General features: G+C 42.3%; 1 protein-coding gene across 2 annotated transcripts in view; it reads left to right on the plus strand.

The window, feature by feature from the left end:
• The window catches only part of GPR158 (G protein-coupled receptor 158), a 209,280-nt gene that overhangs the window by 148,850 nt on the left and 36,378 nt on the right, over positions 1-24,052 (plus strand). For both annotated transcript variants that reach the window (XM_009469065.2, XM_087777028.1), the window contains exon 6: positions 935-1,044. In XM_009469065.2, coding sequence (XP_009467340.2) covers positions 935-1,044 — 110 coding nt within the window. The remainder of the gene's footprint in view (positions 1-934; positions 1,045-24,052) is intronic.

The raw sequence follows: 24,052 nt of genomic DNA on the forward strand, positions 1-24,052 counted from the left end.
CCCTGGGGCAGCAGGCTCCTGGTGGGGCCAGGCAAGTGGGAAGGAGTATGAGATCATCCTTCAGGACACCAGCGACAACATCTGTTGGAATGAGAAGAAATGGCCTCCTGGTTCAGATCATGACTGAGTCTACCATTTGAGCAGCTCTGTTTTAGATAAGGGTGGCATTTTACTTGGTAATGATGCTTTTATATGCACCATACCTGCAGAAGTAGCTTTATGTCACTGTTCATTGAGTGTTGTCCTCATGCATGGTGCTTGGTAGATAGAGCAAAAGGCCAGTAGGACCTTTCTGTTGTGATCAGAGAAAGCCATAAGTGAACAAAAAGGTTATTTTCACTAAGAAAGTGGTGATACCTAGGGTGATTTGGTATAGCTTAGAGAAAATATATGGGGAAGAATAAGAAATATGACATCAAGATTTTGGGGGTTTGGACAGAGAGAGGCTAGTGCAATCATTTTTAGTGTGGCAGGATAGTTGGCAGAGAAGAATGAGCAGCTGTCATTTTGCTAGGTTTATTAGAAGGAGTGACTTTGAAGTGTAACCTAGTAAATACAGTCCATCAAACAAGAATTAGGCCAGCTGCATATTACTGGAATAGCTCAAGGAAAATGTCCTTGTCTGTTCTATCCTCTTCTCTGGGTACATGTTTTCACTCAGTTAAGAAAAGTCAGTGGAATTGCATTTAAAAGTGTTGTCACTTCACAGTCTGTCACAGGGCTTTTGCCAGCTCCCTTCAAAAGAAGTTGGTGCCTAGAACTGTGCCAGCTGGTTGATCTGATCATCCCGTCACTTTACTAGAAAATCTAAATATACAGCAGTATGAGTTGAAATATGTCTGCTGTCCTGTTTTGCAACTATTCTGCATTTGAATGAATAACTACTTTCACATTAAAGCGGTACTGAAGCTCTCTCTGTCTTTCTGTTCTATAGGTTGTCATTTTGTATTTTGAGCCAAGTGTATTTCGCTGTGTTCTCCTAAGATGGGTTCGTCTTCTGGGCTTTGCTACTGTTTATGGAACTGTGACGCTCAAACTGCACAGGTATTTCACATATTATTAATTTCCATCTCTGTGGGAGTATGTGCAATCTGTGTGGGTACTTAGATGGAAGAGCTGCAAACATTATGATAAACAAGCACCATCTCTGATTTTTAAAACCACTGTGTATTTCTCCTCACTGTTCCTGCTCAAATTATATGCTTCTAATCCCAGTACAGAACTATGACTACAGACAGGTTTTGATGAAAAATGTATGTCAGCTGTAAAATTGTGCAATAACCCCTTTTCGCAGAAGGTGAATATTATCTTACTTGAATATAGGAAAATACAAAAGTGTTTGCAGAGTGTTCAGAAGTGTTCAGAAGTTTCCCTGTAAAGTGTTCATAGAGAGATTTTTTCTAAGTGTTTAGATGCAGCAGTGGTGGGTAAAACAGTACACTATGGTGTATATACTTACTCTGTTTTCTTACGCCTCATAAGATGATTTGCAGATCATCTTGAGTGCCATTACGTGGCACGTGCAGGACAACCAGGGGACCAGGCTCAGCCAGCATGGGTTTATGAAAGGGAGATCCTCTTTCACTAACCTGGTCTCCTTCTATGACAAGGTGACCTGCTTAGTGGATGAGGGGAAGGCTGTAGATGTTGTCTACCTGGACTTTAGTAAGGCCTTTGACACTGTCTCCCACAGCATTCTCCTGGAGAAGCTGGCTGCTCACGGCTTGGATAAGTGCACTCTGCACTGGGTTAAAAACTGGCTGGACGGCCGAGCCCAGAGAGTGGTGGTGAATGGAGTCAAATCCAGTTGGCGGCCAGTCATGAGTGGTGTTCCCCAGGGCTCAGTACTGGGGCCAGTTCTGTTCAATATCTTCATTGATGATCTGGATGAGGGGATTGAGTGCACTCCCAGTAAGTTTGCAGATGACACCAAGTTGGGTGGAAGTGTTGATCAGGTGGAGGGTAGGAAGGCCCTACAGAGGGACCTGGCCAGGCTGGATCGTTGGGCCGGGGCCAATTGTATGAGATTCAACAAGGCTCAGTGCTGGGTCCTGCACTTGGGTCACAACAACCCCATGCAACGCTACGGGCTGGGGGAGGAGTGGCTGGAGAGCTGCCTGCCGGAAAAGGACCTGGGGTGCTGGTCGACTGCTGGCTGAACATGAGCCAGCAGTGTGCCCAGGTGGCCAAGAAGACCAATGGCATCCTGGCTTGTATCAGAAATAGTGTGGCCAGCAGGACGAGGGAGGTGATAGTGCCCCTGTACTCGGCACTGGTGAGGCTGCACCTCGAGTACTGTGTTCAGTTTTGGGCCCCTCACTACAAGAAGGACATCGAGGCGCTGGAGCGTGTCCAGAGAAGGGCAACGAGGCTGGTGAAGGGTTTAGAGAACAAGTCTTATGAGGAGTGGCTGAGGGAGCTGGGGTTGTTTATCCTGGAGAAGAGGAGGCTGAGGGGAGACCTTATTGCTCTCTACAACTACCTGAAAGGAGGTTGTAGCAAGGTGAAGGTGAAGGTCAGTCTCTTCTCCCAAGTAACAAGTGATAGGACAAGAGGAAACAGCCTCAAGCTGCGCCAGGGGAGGTTTAGGTTGGATATTAGGAAAAACTTCTTCATCGAAAGGGTAGTCAGGCATTGGAACAGACTGCCCAAGGAAGTGGTTGAGTCTCCATCCCTGGAGGTATTTAAAAGAAGGGTAGAGGTGGTGCTCGAGGACATGGTTTAGCGGTGGACTTCGCAGTGAGAGGTTAACAGTTGGACTCGATGATCTTAAGGGTCTTTTCCAACCTTAACGATCCTATGATTCTGTAAGTCAAAGGCTGCTTTCTGCGGGCAATCAGAGCAGACAGGCTGCATACTCATGAGCCTGCCAGCAAAAATGTGTGGGAAATTCTGGGTTCTACGGGGTTCGCAGTGCATTCACGTGCAATTCAGACTTTAAGATTCAGAGACCCAACTTCAAATTCCACTTCTACAGTCCCCTTTAAAGTTGAAGCCTTTTCTGGCTATGCTCGATAAAATCCTAATGATTTTTCCTCTCTAAACTTTAGTGAAAAAAAATTACTGATACATTCTGTATTTTTAGTGAAGCCAAGAGAAATGCAGTATGTGTTTATTGGTACTTAGACATCTTGAGTGAAGTAGGCTTGCTGATCTTCTTATCCTAGTTTCATTATGGTGTTGGCATGTTAGATAAGGAAAGTTTTGATATTGTGCTCGTAAACTGAATGAGGACTGATGGTATCTTGTGTTTCATGTTGCATTATTGGCTTGTCACATTTCAGGTGGGAAACCCTGCTTTCCCATTGAAATAGAGCCTCTTCGTGCAGCTCTCTTTTGTTTGTGTCCCTGGTTACAAGTGTACACTTTGGCTGGTAAACTCTTGACTGTATAATGCTATGTCTGGCCACATCTGCATATTGAAATTCATCCAGAAAATCCCACACCCTCATGGTATTTTCTGGGTTGAACAATTTCTGATGCAAAAAGAATAACAACTAGAGCACTATAGAAAAGATGTAACACAACTGGTGATTTTGCTTGTGTGGTTTGTTATCTATAGCTCAGATATATAGAGAAACAGCCTAAGACTATGGAAGACTCACATCATTGTTGCAGTTTTGCTACCCTAACAGGTTGTTTATGATTTTACATGGTGAGAGGAAGCAATATCGTGACAGGGGAGATGATCTTCCATTTATATGAAGTGAGGACAGGCTGCAAAATTGGGCAGAAAATCTTGCACTTCTGCTTTGCTCATTCAGCTCTTTGGTGTTACTTGGCACCCGTGCTGACAGGCTCAGCAAATGAGACCAAGATTGAACAAGAAACCAAGAATGAACTACATCCTCATCCTTGATCAGCACAATACAATGAAGGCTAGCAGCAGACTGGACTGTATCAATAGGACCGCAGCCAGAAGATTGAGGGAAGTGATAATTCTCCTTTACTCAGCATGCCTTAGGCCATACCCACAATGCTGTGTCCAGTTTGGACTCTCCCAAGACACCAGTGAACTTGAGTGAGTTCAGTGAAAGGCCATCAAGATGGTCAGGGATTGGAGCACTTGCTCTGCAAGGAGAGGTTGAGGGAACAGGGCTTATTCAGCCTGGAGAAGAGATGGCATTGGAGGGACATAACAGCAGCTATCCAACACCTACAAGGAGGTTACTGAGAAGATGGAGGCATGCTCTTTACAGCGATGTATATTGGGAGGACAGAAGACAATGACAAATTGAAATGGGAGATTTCAACTTTATACAATATAAATTAACATCAGGGTCAATGTTACACAAGGAAGACATTTTCACTATCAGGGTAATTAAGCAGTGGAGTGGGGTGGCCCATGAGGTTGTGAATTTCCATCCTTAGAGGTTTTCAAGACCCAGCTGGTTAAAGCCCTGAGCAACTTGGTCTAGATTCAATGTTAAGCCTGCTTTGAGCACTGGATGGCCTTTTGAGGTAATTCCAGCCTGAATAATTCTATATTTCTTTGTGAAACATGAAGAGAAAAAAAACTATTTTGAATATTAATCTAGAATTACTTTCTCTAGGAATCTATCTTTGTTTTCCATCCAGGTTTCCTGCCCATTCATTTCCTTCATTCATTATATTGTGGTCTTTTTTTAGTACTGAATATTTCAGACAGGGAGTGTGCCTTGCAAAAGACTGAGTCAAGTTAGATGTATGTTTTATTATATACATTTGCAACAGTTATGCTAATTAAGAATAATATGACGTTAGTAGAAATTCGGTAGAAATTTTTGGCAGATCTAATTTTATCCACAGTCACTGCAGGGCTGAAGAATGGCTTGCTGCAGACACCACAAATACTCATGACAACCACTGGTTCCCTCCTGCAGGTAGCCTATGTCTTGCCTGGGGGAAGAACTGATTGCTAGCAAGGAACTTGTGATTTTTCTAAGTTTAATGGGAAAACCAATATTGTGTAAAAGCAGCTATTAATGATAACCAGGAAGTCTAAACCTGTATTTTTCAACAAATGAGGTGCTTTGAGTAGCACTGGAGCATGAAGGTTATCCAAAGCCAGGTAGGAGGCACTGGAAACACTTGTTTTCTTTGTGGCTTTTTTTTCCCTTAGCTCCCCACTTCCCGAGGAGGTCTTTGAGGTTTCGTTAGGGTCAAGCATCAAGGAGAAATCAGAAAAGGAGCCAAAAGCAGATGCTTAAGGAAGAGTAAAAGAACAGGGAAGTCATGTACTGATTCATTCTTTGAACACCCGTCACAGTCAATTTCTACAGTGCCTCATCTTAAATTGCCTCTTTCTTATTCACTGTGCATTTTTAAAATAATGAGCTGATGTTTATGGGGGTGGAAGGATGGGGGTAAGGAAATGAGCTTAATTTAAGAAATCTAGCTGTAGAGCCATGAACATAAAACTCAGTACTTTCCTCAACAATGAATTCTTCAAAATAATTCTCTCAAGAAATAATGATGTTTCAAATTTAACCTTTTGGGTTTAAAAGAGCTGCTGATGTTGCATCTTTCAGTATATTTCTGTGACTGAAGACATTCTGTGTCCCTTTTCAAGTCCTGTATTTTCTGAACAGGTTATCTCGTTATTTTTAATATTTTGTGAACTTCTACCATCTTGGTGTCAGGATTAAAACAGAATCCTTAATTCTGGATTAAAGCATAAGAATGGAAGAAAGCTATAGGTATATACATACAGACATATGTATATGTGTATGTGTATACACAGGATAGCTTACAGACATTTTAGGAGAATGAAACCCAGGAATGGCATCTCTAGTTTGTGGGAGTCCCCATTTCTTACATTACTAAGAGAAAAAGAGGAGAGTGGGGAAGTGAGGAGAATGAGAAGGTATGGAGAAGGTAGCGTTCCAGGTATGGAAAACAAGACAATGACACACTGGCTTTTTTGTAAGTAGTGATGGTAGATGAATGGGTTAATGAGGGGACAAGAAGATGTTAACCCTGTGAGGCAATTCTGCACTTCATCTAAATGCTATGCTAAGATTACATTGCCGTGCCTTGCCATCTGGTACAGTCAGAGCAAGTAGTGGCCCTTCCTACTGATCTTTGTAGGTGATAAAGAAAGGAGGAGAAGAGCAGGGTGGGTAGCGTTCATGTTGTGAACACATGCATGTTGTGGTTCAGTATCTTACAGAAGAGGAGATTCATGCTAGCAGAGAAACCAAAGAAGATGTCCATTTGCTTCTTGAAGCACTTGGGTGGACATGTGCATTGATGGCAAGAACATGAAAGGGGGGGACATGGTGTAACCTCCTCTTGTAGCTAGGGGAGGGGAAGAACATACAGATGATCCTGTCTAGAATTGGCTGGTGGGAACATGGTGCAGAAAGGTACAGAAGGTACCTCGGCAGCTGGAGCTGGTACAGCTGGGTGGTCCCTAGGCCAATATTTCACAGTTCCGAGTACCAATAGATCATAGTTCCATAGTACCAATACGCTACTACCCAATGTTTCCATGAGACGGGGGCTTGTGATGAAGCACTGCAGAGAGAAGTTTTGTCTTGGAGTAGTGGTTACTGTATAACCTCAGCTTAGGTGGGCAAGAAAAGTGAGATGGGCATCGGCTGTAGTGGTGAGCTACTCTTTGTTTTTGAAACAAGTCAGGCCCTTGTGGTCATTTTGGTTGAACACTCCAGAAAAGTGGGAGATTTAATTTCTATCAAATTATTTGCTTTTTTCTTATGGAAGGCAAGTGTGAAGTGGCTTCAGGTAGATGCACACAATGTTGGATTTTGCCATTGGATGTGGTCTTTAATGGTTGTTGTCCCATGTGAAGCAAAAGGGGGAAAAATTGTTTTGGAGACAGATGTTGCTGTTGCAGAAATGCAGTGTCCTGAGCTCTGGTCTCATTCTGCCTTGTGGACTTGTTTGGGTTTTTACTGCTTTAACCTGACTGGCCCCTGTACTCAGCCCCCGTAGGGGCTTGCTGTAATCATTCTGGCCATTTGTCTTTCTCTTCCCTGGAAGTAGTGTGTTTTAGCACCTGAGAAGTTTGATCTTTGTTATATTTATGCAGCTCTCTTCATTTTGTAAATCCAGTTCCTGTGATCTTATGGTAAATGCTCTGGGGCAGCTATTCCTGTTTATTATATTCCCATGAAATAAATCACAGCATCAGCTGCAAGAAAGCCAAGTGACCTGTCACTGTGAACTCCCCTCTAAAGACCAACCATCCTGAGACAAACTTGCTGCGAACAATATAGGGGTGTGTTATAGGATATATTCCATGGTTCTTTGTGCTGAAACTTGCTATAAATCTCCCTCAGGCCCTGGAAGGAGATGTTATCTGCCTCTCCTTCCAAGGGATTTGTGGAACTGTCCATGAATGTGTGATTTTCCCTTTTCTCCACCTGAAAGCGGGCAAGCTGCAACTGCAGTTAGATTTGACCCCAAGACTCATAAACTTAAAAGTACTCCTCTCTTGAGTGAGATAGTTTTTTGTAGTAATCTTATATGAATTAAACCAGATAAAAACTCATGTTAGTTTTGTGCAGTTACATAACAAAGGTGTAATCTCAAGTTTCCTTATTAACTTTAATTCCTGATAATGCAAATGAAGGTCTGATACCATGTTTCTGTGTCTTCCATGCAACATCACGGAAGGAGGTTTGATGTGCAGTTTCCTTGGTCTCTGACTGCATTGTCTTAAGCAAGAGAAGGGAAGGGGTATGTGGTCAGACATGAAGTTGCAATCAGTTGTTCCTGCATAGAAGCAGTAAGTGCTGTCTGGCTCACAAGTCTGTGCCTCCCTGCTGAGAGGCAGATGAAGATGTGAAGACATTTTTCTGGAGAGGGGAGAGACACCCAGTCTGAAGCCTTGGCTGAACAGAGTTGCCCGAGCACTGCTTGTTATTGTTCTGGCTTTGGGAAGAAGGGCATCTGGACTTCTGAAAATAAACATCCTGCACTGAGAAGATAGTTGTTTTGTACTGCCAGTTTCTCTTCTACAAGGAAAATTAACTCAAGAAGCTTCCAAAACTTTCCAGTGCTTGGCAGAGAAGGGCTCACAGCCATATACCTTTTGCTGTGGGCTGCTGGAGCTCCATGCCTCATGTCACGAATGAGTGATTCAGGTCGCTTAAAGAACCACTGTCAAAGGTATTAGCGAAAGTGGTATTAATATGATGTTGTAGAAGTGTGACTTAACCAAGTTCAATGCCAAGGTTCACTCTGTTACTGTACGGCTCAATCATTTGAATGATGATTCAAAGTTACCAAGATACAAATCAAAGTTACCAAGACACAAATCAAAGTTACCAAGACACAAATCAGTTACCATACTGCAAGGTTATGCGCAATATCAGTCGCTTACCAAAGATCTGCCGTTGGTAAAAGGTCTCTCTGCCTCGAGGAGCAACCTTGAGAGGCGTCCCAGTTCAAGGGGAGATCACTGCCATGCAGCCATGCTGCCCAGCAGGGAGAGCTCAAAGAAGGCTCACTTAGGCTGTCATATTTATGGGATAAAGTGGTTGGCTCGTAGTCAAATCACACGAGTTGGAAAGGTAGGCATGAGACTCCTTGTACCCACAACTTTCTTTGTTCCTTGATAAATGAGTCTGGGAAAAGCCACCTGCTATTCATGTGTCAATCTCATGATTGGTGTTCCAAGCTCATATGCATGGATGCTCACTGTGTCACTCTGCTCCTTTGTGGGTTTTCAGAGAAAAGATTGGAACTAGAAGAGTTCTTGGCCTGGCTACAGCTGAGGCCTTTACCTTCTTTGGAGCCTGCACCAAACTACCGCTAGTTTGGTTAAGGGGTCGAGTACATCCATCACACCTCTCTGATGCTCTTGTAGCCATAGCTCCCTGTTCTGCCTCTTGTCTTTAATTTGTGTTCATGTGAGAGCTCCATGATGCTGCTTTGAATATCAGAGCCAGCAGCAGTGCAGAAACTGTAAGGACTAAAAAAGAGCCTTCCTGCATTACTGTCACCTCGCTATCAGCTTTATTTTCTTGTAGTGATGACTCAGATGAGAGGGAGGTACCTAGTTTCAGTTAAAAGAGAAACACGGTGAAAAAAGAGGCAGCAGGTACTTTTTGCATTTATTATGAACTTAACTTAGTTAGGAAAAAGTAAGTCTTCTGTGAAAGCGGGGCATCTCTGTCCTCTTCCACTGCTTTTTCCACATGTAGCAGTTTGTTGCCATACACACATACCCATCTTTGTTTAAACAAGTAAAGCAGTAAATGGAAAATGCATGTGGATTCTTATGTCATTTGCATTATTTCAAGCTCACATCACTGATGCTTCTTTTTTATGAAAAGAGATAGTTCAAAGATAGCAGTGAAGAAGAGGTTGTACGCACTAAGTCCTACAGAGCTTTGTGAAAAACAGTGTTGGGGCGGAAAACAGACCTTATGAATGTTCCCGCAGAGCAAAGGCTGAAACCCGCAGCATCAGCAGGTCCCTCTCTGCCTGATGTGCCCCAGGTGGTCGGCGGGCACGAGCTGCTGGTGGTGCCCATGCTGTGCCTCGTGCCTGGTTGCTGGGGGAAACAGCAGAGAAACGGGGTTTTTAAGGGCTGGGGGAGACTGAAAGGCTGGGAGATGCAGTTTAGGGAGGAAGGGAGTTGGACTTGCTGCAAAAATGTATTCACATACAGTAGGAGTTCATAAGGAACCAAGTTTCACTAATTAGGCTGGTCATGGAAAAATCTGTTTTCTTGTTAGCATGTCTTAACCTAATTCATTCATTTCCTGAGTATAATTCATTTCTCTTGCCTGCTGCAAACCTTTGCTAGTTTGTTTATTCTTATAGGCCTTAGACAACAACTTAGAGAGTTTAGTAATTCCTGCGTGATGCACATTCAAGATGAAATTCTCATTTTGGTAGTTCTAGATTAAATAACAGAGTCACATTCTGTTTTATTGTGGCTTTTTTCCCAATAAAATCTGCATTATTAAAATCCTATTTAGCTCCTTTGTATCCCTGCCATGCTCAAGCAATAACTAGCCTTAACTAGACAGCATAATGGTTCTGTTTCATATTTCTGAATAAAATATCTACTTCCATATGTATAAACTAATAAAATGTAGCACAACTGTTATAAAGACACTCAGTGCAGAATTAATCTTGATGGAGCACAGTGTAGAAGTGGGACTAATAAACATTATCTTTAAGCAAAAAAATCAGCGGCACATAAAGTACATAAGATTATTAGAGCACTGTGATCCTGAAAATATTCTCATCCATATTCCTATTAATATTTAATTTATATAAAAATATTGTAGATACAGCTGTACAGTTCCGTGGGGTGTTTTTTTTTAATCACCTTAATATAGCACGCATCCTGCTTTATCATAGTAGACGGAGTTTGGCTAGAAAAGTTCAAAGAAAAGATAAAGAAAGTATCTGGTGTTTTAATATTAAATTATATACCCATCATGATTAGGAAAAAACCCAGTGGGTTGGAAGGCCCTCTACAATGATCCACGGGTATTACAAGACCTTTGAGATCTCTTTTGTGTTGATGGCATACAAGAGCACCATGGCAGATAATGGCAGAAAGGACTGGTTTTGCACATCAGATTACATGATAGTAGAAGGGCTTCAGAATTGGAGCTGGAAGGTCTCTTCTCAGAGACCTTATCCAAGCCCAGGACCCCATCAGCTGGCAAAACTTTGTGCTGTGGTGCAATACAGCAGCATCTTCCTTCCAGGTAGGCATGCATTTGTGCATGCATTTGTGATACAAGTAATGTAGCTCTACAGACTGGTTTTTTCCTCATTCCATGGGAAGGACAAAATTGGTCGGTGGAACAAGGTATCTGCTGCCCAGCTGTCTGCTGGGTGGGATTATGGCATGAAAGAGAAATGAGGCATTGCACTGCAATACATGAGTTATAGGCTATTTGTGGAGGAGTGTGAAGAGGGAGTTAAGTGTGTGACTCACACTCCACGCACAGGGGCTGATCACAGTTAAGTGGAAGCAGAGATCTGCAGATCACATACGCTGATTGTCAGTGAAAAATCATGACTGGAGGGGAGGCTTCTGGTGGGCTACTGTGAAGGATCAGGAGTAAGCCTGATAGTATTTAGCATTTTCAGTTGCAATGAAGAACCAAGCACAAAGTGATTACTCATAAGATTTGTGGATAACACAAAGCTTGGTGAAATGGTAAATTTTGTTTCAGAAAGGATAGTAATGAAAAGTAATCTTTATTGCTTGGTAACTTGGGCTTAGTCAAAGAGATATACTTGAATACAGCCAAAAGGCAAATGATAGTGAGGGACTAGTTAAAGACACAAAATTGAGGAGAAGAGGAGTTTTAAAGGTTATCAGTAGAGAATTGATTTTGCAGCAGGAGGTGACATTTTTGAGACTAATACAAATGCATTATGTCCTGTTCCTGAGATGCATTTTTAAAGGAGGTACACAATAGATGGATGTGGTTCAGAAAGTATTTGAGGGCTGGGAAAAGTGCTTGATACTGTGAAACCTAATCTGGTTTTTAGATCAGCAAGAAGACTGAGAGAGGACTTCTTGTGTGGTGTATGAACAAGCAGGGAGATGAAAAAGTAGTCACAAAAGACTCTTTAATCTATTGGACTGAGGTTTAATAAGATCTGGTAGCTGGAACCCAAAGCCAGAGAAATTCAAATGAGCAATCTGGCACAAATTTTTCTCAGAAGGGTGCTTAGCTATAGAAAAACCTAACAAGGAAAATGAGGAATTTTTTGTGCTGCTTTCAGATCAAGACTGAATCCCTTCTTGGAACATATTCTATAGTTAAATACTACTACAACTTACAGGAGTTTCTATAGAAAAATGTAATGGTCTGTGTTATACAACTGATCAAGCTATATAGTTTAGGGGTTAGTCCTATATTTGGCCTTATTTTACAAACATGCAGTAGAAATGATAGCATTCGTGTTAGTATGGGTCTGTTGAGAAATTAAGGATATTTATAAACTGAAATGACATATTTATAGTTGTACTGTTTAATGGGACACACCAGCTGCTTTGAAATTAGTCCTGATCACTTACCCTTATGCAGATCTTTAGTACTGGGAAAACCGGTGCTTGGACCAAATATTGTCAGATATTAGTTGCTCTTCTCTGGATTTTTGTGAAAGCCAAAAATTGCCATTATGTTCTTGAAAAATTGAGTCTTTATCTGGCCAGTGGTAACCAACCACGGGTGACACAAAATGCTGTGTTGCCATGCTGTAACATACAGAGGGGTAAAGCTTGTCAGCATTGTACTAGTCTGCACATCGGTGAGTTATCCTCATATATGCTTTTCTGAAAGATGCCCAAGGTGCTCTAACAATTTTAGATGCAATGTATTAGATCCATGATCTGAACTGGAAAGGCCAAGACAATGCTGCCTTGGCTGCTAGAAGTTCAGGAACACATAGACAGTAGGTCCTGAAGAAAGCTTCAGTATTTATTAATTCAGTTGCAAGTATCAAGCTATTCCTTTTAGAGCTAATCTGTAATATTTTCAATTAAAAATTACCACCAAAAAATTGTAGTAAAAATTAAAACTCTTTTGCTATTGCAGAGTACTACAGTACAGTGCACTGGCAGGTTTTACATGCAGCTGAGTTTTGGATTTTCTTGACTTGAGTCCTACCTCTTTCATGTGCCCAGTGTGAGCCTCTGCACATAATTGCAGTCAGTTGTACACAATTCAAGCTGGAGCCTCTGTTTCTGGGCAAATCTAAAAATACTAGCGGTTAATAATCAGTGTAAAATTTTGAGTGCCTGTTTCTAATGTGTGAATTAAGTTAGCTAGCAGTGCTGAGTTAGTCAAGGGCCTCTGGGTCTCTTCCCAGCCATCAGCACGGTTATGCTCTGGCAGTTCATAGCAGCGCAGTCATTCTGGTGGAGCCATATTCTTCACTTGGCCTCTGCAACAGCAGCATCTATTATTTTTCCAAGATCTTCTTCAGCAAAACGATCTCTCTCCCCCTCACTGGGATTTCAGGGAGATGCCGCCTGTTCCTCCCGGGTGTGCGTAGGGGAGGTTACAATTCTGCATGTGTGCAGGGCTGCTGGTAGTGAAGCCCCTGCTGTTGGCAGCCTCTGCCTTAAGCATTGGCTTGCACAGAGTTGTTGAGAACTGGCAGTCACTCTTGTGACCACAAATCTTCCTAAGCTTTTTGTTTCTCCTTGCCTATCTTTTTATATATCCATTAGGCCGCTCTGACTCTGGCATCAATTTTCTCCAGTGCAGGCATTCTTGGTTTTGGCTTTCTGTTCTACAAAATAAGCAACCAGGGATTCATTGGTGCTGCCTTGTTGCTATATGTGGACCAAGGTCTTTCTCCGATATGTTTTTCAGCATTACTTTGACATCATTTTCTACTGTTCAGTTGTGGATAATGCAAATTGGCATTACCTGTCTGAAATCATACTTCAGTTCAAACTATGTAAATTCACAGCCTCCAATCAAGAGCCGATGTCAGAAGGCACTGTGGCAGTTTCACCAAGGCTAGTAAAAAGAGAGTTGATAGCTCTAAGTGTGGAATTGTTTGGTACCATTGCCTCACTGAAATAAGGCTAAAAATCTATGAGCTGTTTTTTCCAGATGCTGCAAACAAATTTGTGCTCACAGTTTTTCAGGAGATCTTCTGTTCTTCTGCTTGAATTGTCTTTCTAGTTTTGGCATATGTGACAATCTTTTAGAACCTTTTTCATGCCACTGTTTGTATTTTTTTCATAAAGTTCTGTATTGAAATTTGTATTTGATACTAGTTTTTATTAAACCGTGTATTTTCTAGCTCTCCTGTGGTTTCCTTCAGTCCCTAAATGACCATCATATATTCCTTCTGACATATTTCTCTAGAACTTCAGAAATTACTCTCTTGTTGGCTTTGAACAGAACTCCATATAGTGCTGAGAGCCTTGAAACTGATAAAAGGGCTGGAATTACACTGTCCCAGCCATCCCTTAGTAACAGCCTTAATTACTTTATGCAGGATCTTTCCTCAGCAGTAAGTCTGTCTTCTCTCCTAGACTGGACAGACTTTTTTTTTCTTTTAAATCGGATTAACATAATCCAGCTCTGGACTTTGCTCCTCTGCACTTTTTCAAATGCTTTGGAGAATGTGGCTGCAATGACCAAATCTCTTCCAAGTTTTTATTCAATTTGCAAATCATACTTTGCTAGTTGAGAAAATAACCTATGTATGCTCTGGGAACCTGTCATGTTTTAACCCCAGCCAGCAACTAAGCACCATGCAGCCGCTCGCTCATTCCCCTCACAATGGAATGGGGGAGAGAATCGGAAGAGTAAAAGTGAGAAAATTCATGGGTTGAGATAAAGACAGTTTAATAGGTAAAACAAAAGCTGCGCATGCAAGCAAAGCAAGGAATTCATTCACTACTTCCCATCGGCAGGCAGATGTTCAGCCATCTCCAGGAAAGCAGGGCTCCATCATGTGTAACAGTTACTTGTGAAGACAAATGCCATAACTCTGAACGTCCTGCCCTTCCTTCTTCTTCCCCCAGCTCTATATGCTGAGCATGACATCATACAGTATGGAATAGCCCTTTGGTCAGTTGAGGTCAGCTGTCCCAGCTGTGTCCCCTCCCAACTTCTTGTGCACCCCCAGCCTACTCGCTGGTGGGGTGATTTGAGAAGCAGAAAAGGCCTTGACTCTGGGTAAGCACTGCACAGCAATAATGAAAACATCCCTGTATTATCAAACACTGTTTTCAGCACAAATCCAAAACCTAGCCCCATACTGGCTACTATGAAGAAAATTAACTCTATCCCAGCCAAAACCAGCACAGAACCTTGTAGGTGATGATAGTCAAACTCTTTTTAGCAGTAGCAGTTGATGGCTTCTGGTGAGTATCAGCTAGCATTGGCCTCTGATGAATAAAAACCTATTATACCCATGAAAAAGAGACATTGACCATTTTACCGTTTGAATGTATTAAAATGTAGGGTTTTGCAAAGACATATATTATGTAATGTTCAGTTTTGTCTGTGGCTCAGTCTCTTGTAAGGGAACTTTGTCAGTGTGCCTCCTCAGAAATATTGGCTGGCGCTCAATTAAATTTGTTTACTTCCTACGGTGATACCTCAGGGCTGGAAGCACCATGACCAAACTCATACTGTTTTTCACATTCTTTATTGAGATTTGCACTCACATCTGCTGCACAGCTGCACCATCAGGATCGCTGATACGGGCAAGACACAAAATCCTTGTTCTATGTGTTTTCATATCCTTGTCTCATCTAGGGAGGAAACATGATGGTGATGGCCACTGTCTATTTATACTCCTCTTTGAACTTTGTTCCTGTGCTTGCTGTTTCTCTCATGGGGCATTCTGGTATTCATTTATCCTTGCCCAGAACCCCTAGATCTCATCAAAGATACTTAGATCCTTGGGCAACTGTTCTAGAGTTCTTCCTGTACCAAAATGACACCTACATAGATTAATGGTTTTTGTGCTAACAAATGGCTTTTGTGTTTCTGACTGAAAATTTAAGCATGCCCAAGATAACCTATATCTCACCCAGAGGAGACAGTGGGCCTGTACCATGCATTGAAGCATGGTGCAGGAGTACCAAACAGGTGCTGACACTTGATTTTCTCCCACAAGGTACAATGTCATGCAGATACCTGAAAGCAGTAGAGCCCTGCAACAGTGTGCCAAACATAGAATCATAGAATCATTAAGGTTGGAAAAGACCCTTAAGATCATCGAGTCCAACCGTTAACCTAACACTGCCAGGTTCACCACTAAACCATGTCCCTAAGTGCCACATCTACCCGTCATTTAAATACCTCCAGGGATGGAGACTCAACCACTTCCCTGGGCAGCCTGTTCCAGTGCTTGATAACCTTTTCAGTGAAGAAACTTGTCCTTAATATCCAATCTAAACCTCCCCTGGTGCAACCTGAGGCCAACTTGAGGAAAAAAAATAACTCCTAACAAATAGCTGAGGTGTGCACCTCACTAACATAGTCATGGTGCTTCCAGTCCTGATACTGGTGTGCTTTGTACTAATACAGCATCTCTGTGCCATGTCCCATAATGTCTCCTGAAGATGAGAGTATTGCACAGTTGCCTCAGCATTTGGCCTAGTCCATTCCCTCCGGGTTTTCCCTGGTTAGGGCATCCAAACGTTTCTTTCAGATTCTTACTTATATTGTAGCCTTAAAGGGGCAGGGTTGCACTTTTAGCTAGTCTGCATTTCCCTTCTGGAGAACCGGAACTACTTAATCCCTTGCTTGTTTGTCAGAACAGCAAGTGACTCTCACTCCACTTAAGCTGTTGCCATGTGGTAAGCACCATAAATCACTGACGTCATGAAACTATAGGTCATTTGGACTCTTACGATGCTGCTACGTTCTGCCAGGATGTTCCTCAGTTGACTGTTCTTTGCATCTCCAAAGAAAGGTATAGCTGAGCGAGACCAAGAGTGAGGCACGCTTTTATCCTCTTAATTTATACACGTTTTGTTGGTAAAAGCTATAAACTGTCTTTTCCAATTATCTGTTTATCCATATGTATATTTAACTTAACAGCTTACAGGATGTTTGCTCACCACTTAGGTCCAAAACTACACTTGTTTTTCATTAGCTGTGCATTTACTTGGAGCACTAGACATTATTTCAAATGCCATTTTGGCTTGTGTGCCTTGGACCGCCTTAAGGTTAATGGTATGATACATTGTTGGTTCATTCATCATTGAGTTGCTGGTTTAGTCCTGTGCGGGGTGTGAGTGCTCAGCTGGAGTGGGCAGACTTGCATCGTTCTTCAGCCTTCCTTCGAACACCGGGCATGGCACTAGACAAGGCATCTGAGTTCTTCAGACACCATGCCTGGTGTTTAAAGAACACAGACGCCTTGTCTAGTGCCATCAGGTGCAATGCAGTGTTTATTGTAGATTCCTCCACATGCCTTTTTGTCCCACAGGTCTTCTGATCCCAAGTTCTCTTTAGGTAATTTATTTGCTAGACAAATCCTAGTGGCTTTTCACAGGGCTAATTCTGGGTTCCCAGTAATTCCCTTCTGAGTTTTTTCGATCAGATGTCATCCACAACCAGGTCTGTTACTCAGCTGCTCCACCTCAAATATCATTTGACATTTGACAAAATGTCATTTGTCATTTGACAAAAACTTGTCAAGACCAGTTTTTCACTGTAGATATGTTACAAACTCTCTTGTTCCCACCTTCTTTTGGGTGTCTGTTTAAAACACCGCTTTTATGAAGAAAGTCCTGCACTTTCAAATTTCAGTGTAGCAGTTTCATACCTAGCTGCCTCTGCCTGCTGCTCACTCCTCAGTGCTCCTGGTCATGTGCGGACAGCTTGCCTGGGTTTGAAGGGTTTGCCAGTTGCAACTCCAGGCACCATGAAACACCTAAACTGCTTCTTGAGCTGAGAAAGATAGGTTGACCGCAAGAGAACTAAGGGTTGTATTTTGCTTGTTTTCCTTCTGTAGTGTTCAGAAATCATGCAGAGCCCATGCTTTATCCAGTGGGCACAATCCAGTCAGCGCTGCACGACAGGAGGGGCACAGCCACCAGCTGCAGTCACTTTCTGCCAGATCTTCCTAAAGGCGCAGTTCCCCGCAGCTGGCAAGCACGTTCTTGTACAGAGTCACATAGTGGCCAGAATGCGATGTGCCTGTTAAACCTGCACTCCAGCCAGAGTGCACAGGCTTTCTGGAAAAAACAAACAAAAAAAAAACCCAACCCGAAGCTCTTTAGACTTCAGCTGTGAGTCTTTTTGTAAGAAAAAAGGTAGAATTTATAAATGAAGTCAGTGAACTTTGTAGTTGTTTTCTGCACCTTGTTACTAGAAGCGTAGTGACTGTATTAAAGCCACTGACAGAGATCATCCTGCAAACCCAAACAATACTATTTATCCTAAATCCCAAAAGTGTTTCCTGAGTGGGCTCCCCAGCTTCTGGAATGAACCCAAGACTGTCGAGAATAGCAAAACTGAGTACCCTGAAAGATATTTGAAATCAAAATTAGTGAGATGGGTTTTGTAGCTATCTTCTCAGAAGGCAATGAGCATTTAAGCTTAGCTCTTTCCTAGTTTATTGCAGCCTGGATGCAGCCCTAGCAGGCTGGGATGTCTGAAGAGCTGGCAGCACGCCCTGCCCTGGGAAGCCTCAGGTCTATCATCATGCATCTGCATTACCATGCAAAGGCAGAGTCATCTATGTCATTTGCAAGACTTGTCAGATAGAATACAGAAACCAAATGATGGTTCTCAAGACTATTTTTAGTCAAAACAAAATAAACCGTTTTCTGTTCCCTTTTGTCTCCATTTTCAGTTAGACTGGGCTGATTTGTTTTATTTTCCTCTTCATGCTATATGAAACACCACATTTAAGCTGCTTGCTATATTCAAGAGTCCAAATCTCTTTCTTGTATGATTAGCTCTTGTTGCATGGATGTCACCAAGTCTGAATTTGGGTCAATGTCTGACTATTAATAAGAAAGGAGTCTTTTTAATTTCCCCTTTTTCCCTATTTGTTTCTTTGGGTCATTTGGTTTTGAAGCAAGGTCATTGCCACTGCATTTCTTAGCGCTATTTGATGTCTCTCTGATTGGAATATTTCTGTTTAAACAACTACTCTTTAACAAAAACTCATGGCTATCAACACTTTTCTAATGTGCAAGTGACCTCAGAGTGGAGGTGGGACTCTTCCTCCTTACTTCATCTTTGCAGATTTTATGGAGCTTTGAGTTTATTGCATTTTCCTCTCATTCTGTTCAGTCCATTTTGTTGTCAGTATGGTCTCATTGCTGTATGTGGGTAGATTGCCTGGGTCTGCATCTTTTACATCTTTTACATTTGATTTCAGTGAGAATCTCTGACTGTTTTATCTCTCTCATAGCAAGAAAATTTTCCTCTTTCTTCCTGAAAATTGTGGAATTCAGATTAGCTCTCCTGTATCCTTGCTTAATGCTCCTTCAGAATGGCAGAATAATTTTAATTCAGTTTATCTTTAAATAGACACATTATTCTTTTTTTCTAGATTGACTTAGAACCCTCAACAGCTAAACCTTTGACCGTAATTTAAATTTTTTTCATTATTTTATGGTGAACACACAAAGCAACACTTCTCAGAACTCAGACAACTTGTCAGATGATGCTATTTCTTCTTGTGCATCTGAGAGGAAACGTAGAAGATGAGAGTTAGTGTTTCTTGCAGTTGACTTTTAAAACTTGAATATTTTATTGCAGAATGACAAATGAACAGAATGTTTCATTTATTTATTGAAATTATATGTTGCATTTATATATATAACCTTGCAGGGGATTATGAGTATTGCATTACGCTCTTCATTAGAATGGATGACAGTGTTGTCTAGTAATAAATTTGGAAATTAAATGGTGTACTTTAGTGGGCCCCTGAGAACAGAATTTGTGATACTTTGTGGAATATTCAGTCAAAGCTCTGAAGAATTTCATAGAACAAGTTATACAAAAAAGCTTCTAATGCTAACTATACCTTTAATGCTAGTACACTTCTATTCTAAGAAGTGTAATTCTAAGTGTATTAAATCTTAAGATTTAAGGTCTGAATAAAAAGCTTGTTGCAGAAAGCATACTAGGAAAATAGTAGTGACTTCTGAGTTTCTTCCATCTATCTGTATATCTGTATACTGACTGCACAGAGATTACAGAATCACAGAAGAGTTGAGGTTGACAAGGACCTCTGGAGATCATATAGTCCAACCCACCTGCTCAGAGCAGGCTCAGCCAGAGCAGGATGCTCAGAGCCATGTACAGTCAGGTTCTGAATTTCTCCAAGGATGGAGATCCACAACCTCTCTTGGCAACCTATTGCAGTGTCTGACCACATTCACAGGAAAAAAGGTTTTTCTTAAGTTTAAATGGAATTTTCTGGATTTCAATTTGCGTGGATTACCTCTCATCTTGCCACAGGGAACCACTGAGAAGAGTCTGGCTCCATCTTCTTTACTCCCTCCCATTAGATATTTATATACATTGATAAGATTCTCCCTGAGCCTTCTCTTCTCCAGGCTGAACAGTCCCAGCCCTCTCAGCCTCTCCCCTTATGAGAGATGCTCAAGTCTTTTAATCATCTTTGTGGCCCCTCACTGGGCTCAGCTCCAGCATGTCCGTGTCTCTCTTGTACCAGGGAGCCCAGAACTGGACACAGCACTCCAGGTGTGGCCTCAACAATCCTGAGCAGAGGGATAGGACTACCTCCCTCAAATTGCTGAACATACTCTGCCTCATATCATCCACAAGGCTGCTGGCAACCTTTGCCACAAGGGTACATTGCTGGCTCGTGGTCAATTTGGTGTCCACCAGTATTCCCAAGTTGTCTTCTGCAAAGCTGCTTTCCAGCCAGTTGGCCCCCCTACAGGTGCATGGGTTTATTCTTGCCCAGCCGCAGGACTCAGCATTTCCCTTTGTTGAACTTTGAGATTACTCTTTGCTCATTTCTCCAGCCTGTTTCGGTCCCCCCAAATGGCAGCAAAACCATCTGGTCTCTCAGCCACTCCTCCCAGTTTTGTACCATCTGCAAACTTGAGGGTGTGCTCTGCTCCATTGTCTAGGTCGTCAATGAAGAGGTTAAACAGTGTTGGCCCCAGTATTCACCTGTGGGGTACACAACTAGTGACTGGCCTCCAAATCAACTTCTTGCTGCTAATCCACAACCCTCTGAGCCTGGTAGTTCAGCCAGTTTTCGGTCCAGCTCACTGTCCATTTATCTCACCTGTATTTCATCAGCTTGTGTATGAGGATTTTATAGAAAACAGTGTCAAAAGTCTTCCTGAGTCAAGGTAAACAACATCGACTGTTCTTCCCTCAGCAAGCCAGTCATCTCCTTGCAGGAGACTATCAGGTCAGTCAGGCATGATTTCATCTTTATAAATCCATGCTGACTACTCCTAGTCACCTTGTCCTTCATGTGTTTGGAAAAGGTTTCCTGGAGGATTTCTTTCTATCACCTTCCCAAGGACTGAGATGAGTTTGACCAGCCTGTAACTCCTGGGATCCTCCTTCTTGCCTTTCTTGAAGGTCAGAGTGACATGTGCTTTCTTCCAGTCAATAGGAACCTCCCCTGATCACCATGATCTTTCAAAGAGTATTGAGAGTGGCCTCGCCATGACATCGGCCACATCCTGTCACGCCCCATGCATGGACTTCTGTATATCCAGTTCACTTAAGTGTTCCCTAACCCGATTACCCGATTCTTCTCCCTCAAGGTTAAATCTTCTTTGCTCTAGACTTTCCCACTGGTCTTGGACACCTGAGATTCCTGAAAGCAAGTCCTACTAGTGAAGACTGAGGTGAAGAAGGCATTGAATATTTCAGTCCTTTCTGTGTCATTTGCCACCAGGTCCCTGCATCATTCAGCAGTGGGCCTGTATTTTCCCTAAGCTTTTTTTTTTTTTTTTTCTGCTGTTATACCTGTAGAAGCCTTTCTTGTTGCCAGCTGAATCTGCCCTCACCACGTTGAACCCCAGGTGGGTTTTGTCTTCCCTAAATCCAGTGCTGTATGCTCAGACAATGTCTCTATATCCCTCCTGGGTCACCTGGGTCCTCCTTCCACTTATTGTACACTTCCTTTTTATGTCTAAGTTTAGTCAGGAGCTCCTTGTTCATCCATGCATGCCTCCTGCCACCTTTGCTTGATTTCCTGCACATTGGTATGGTCCGTTTCTGAGCTTGGAGGAGCTTGAAACTTTTTTCCCTTCTCAGTATCCTGAACTCCACCATTCATGGTCACTGCAGCCAAGGTTGTCCCTCACCTTCACGGCCACAGCAGTTCTTCCTTCTCTGTAAGCATGAGGTCCAGCAGAGTGTCTCCCTTCCTTGGCTCCTCAGTCATCTGCGTGAAGAAGTTATCATCAGCATGTTGCAGAAACCTGGACTACCTGTGCCCTGCTGTGTTGCACTTCCAGCAGATATTTGGGTTGCTGAAAACCCTCATGAGGACCAGGACCTGCGAGCAAAAGGCTTCCACCAGTTGTCTAAAGAAGGCCTACCTCAGGACCTACTGTCTTTGTATTCCTGGTCAGGCAATCTGTAGCAGACAGCCACCACAGTGTCACGATAAGCTCTCAGCTGGCTCAGCCAGTGTCCCAAGGCAGAGCTCCATGTATCCCAGCTGCCCTCTCAAAAACAGAGCAACTTGCCCTTCCAGTCTGTCCTTCCCAAAGTGCCTGTACCCATCCATGGAGCACTCTAGTCCTGTTAGCAGCAGTTATTTTTAGGGACACCATTAGTGCTGTTGCTTCAGGAGGGAGGCCTGGCTGTTGAGGCAGATTCCTAGCAGTGTGGTATTATGCAATGCAGGGGAGGGAAGAGCAAGTATTTGTCAAAACACACAACTTTTAATTATTTTCACAAAATTTAAATTCAGACAGACATTCAGAAACTGGTTTCCAGGAAACTGCAGCTTCCTCAGAAGTGCTCATGATTAACCTAATTAGCAGGTTTTTTTCTGATTGCTACACATGCTTACACATATTGAGAGTAAACATAGTTGAATGAGCATTTACCTGGCAATAGAACATGGAAGAAAGGATTCATTTTATTTGGATATTGCTGATACTATACAATGATTCTGGACTGCGATTCTTGAAATTTACTTTAACTGTATGTTGTATTTTATATGAAACATTGGAAAAAGAACACACAGAATGCAATTTATCTCCTCCAGAGCACGACTGTAACTGATCTGTTTCAATAACAATAGTCAGTAGCATGCCAGATTCGTGCAGAAATAGCATATGGAAAAACACAGGGCTAGTCTGCACTGCTGCACTGCTGTGTACCGTGCTGCTTGCACGAGCCAAGCTGAGGCTAATCAGAGCAGAAGAATCCACGCTTCTTCAACAGTTTATCAGATGTCGATTTTATACAGCTGGGGCTTTTTGGTTGCTGGGTTTTTTAGTTTTTTGTTCCTTTATTACAGTATTATAGAAGAGATGCATTCTTCTCATTCTTCCCTATTTGACTTTGCTCTGGCCAGAATTTGTTTTCTGCTTTAGCTGAGAAACTGCTGTGCACACACTGGTGTTCATTTTCTTACACGGTTCTTGTTCACCTTGTTCTTCCTTCAGGAGGGGTGTTTGACATACTGGAGTGTGAGTAAGATTGGACCTAAAAAATTCTATTTTGATCTGTTTACAGTAAAATTTCCTTTCTTCTGTGTCAGGGAATTTATGTGACTAGCAGCTTGGTTACCAACTAATGTCTGTTTGTCCTCTGCATCATCTGCATTGAGAAGAACAAACAGGGGTTTTGGAAATATGAAGGCTTAGAACCTTTTGTCATTGTTGGTTTTGAGACTGGAGAACTTGAAAATGTAGAATAAGAAGACTACCAAAGCAAGGGGAGGTTTGAAGTACTACTACTACAACATTTAATAGCCATATCTGCACCTCTATATTGATAGAGTAGAGGTGTATTAACATGTGATTTTGTTCCTGCATCTTAAGTATCTCCTGTGAGCCTGGAAATTGCACCAAAGGACATGAAGCTGTTGTGGAAGCCTTTGGTATTTAACTTGCATGTTGGGCTTTTTGTTCTATGAGAAGGTCGCTGCTCCTCCACACCAGCAACTGGCCTCTTCCTTTCCCCACTGCAGGAGATGCTTAACATAGACCAGTAACTCAAAACTCGACTGTACAAGGTCCTGAGCAACCTGCTGTTGTTGATCCAGCTTTGATCAGTAGAGTTGGATTAGGCGATTTCTTAATCTCTCCCTTCCAACCTTGACTATTCTGGCATTCTGTGAATTAATTGACCAGAGCCACAATAACTCCCCAGATGCCTGATGAGCTTTAATACCCTTGCCAGGATTTTCATTCCCTTCAGTGTAATCTACTCCAGGCATGCATTTGCAGAGGAATATTTTTAATAATAACAATATTTTATCACATGGAAATTTTATCCAAAGAATTTAGCATTGTTTATGGTCTCAATTTCTATTGGTGGTAACACTGCTGTATCTCGTGACAGGTGAAGATGTTCCTGATTTTATCTGTTGTAAGAGTGGTTTGAATCTTATCTTTTGCAGACAAGTTGAAAAATAAACTTTCCTTTCAAATACACATGAA

This window comes from Nipponia nippon, unplaced genomic scaffold (genome assembly GCF_047370975.1).
Source record: "Nipponia nippon isolate SJK-2023a ecotype South Korea unplaced genomic scaffold, ASM4737097v1 scaffold_1, whole genome shotgun sequence".
NCBI lineage: Eukaryota > Metazoa > Chordata > Aves > Pelecaniformes > Threskiornithidae > Nipponia > Nipponia nippon.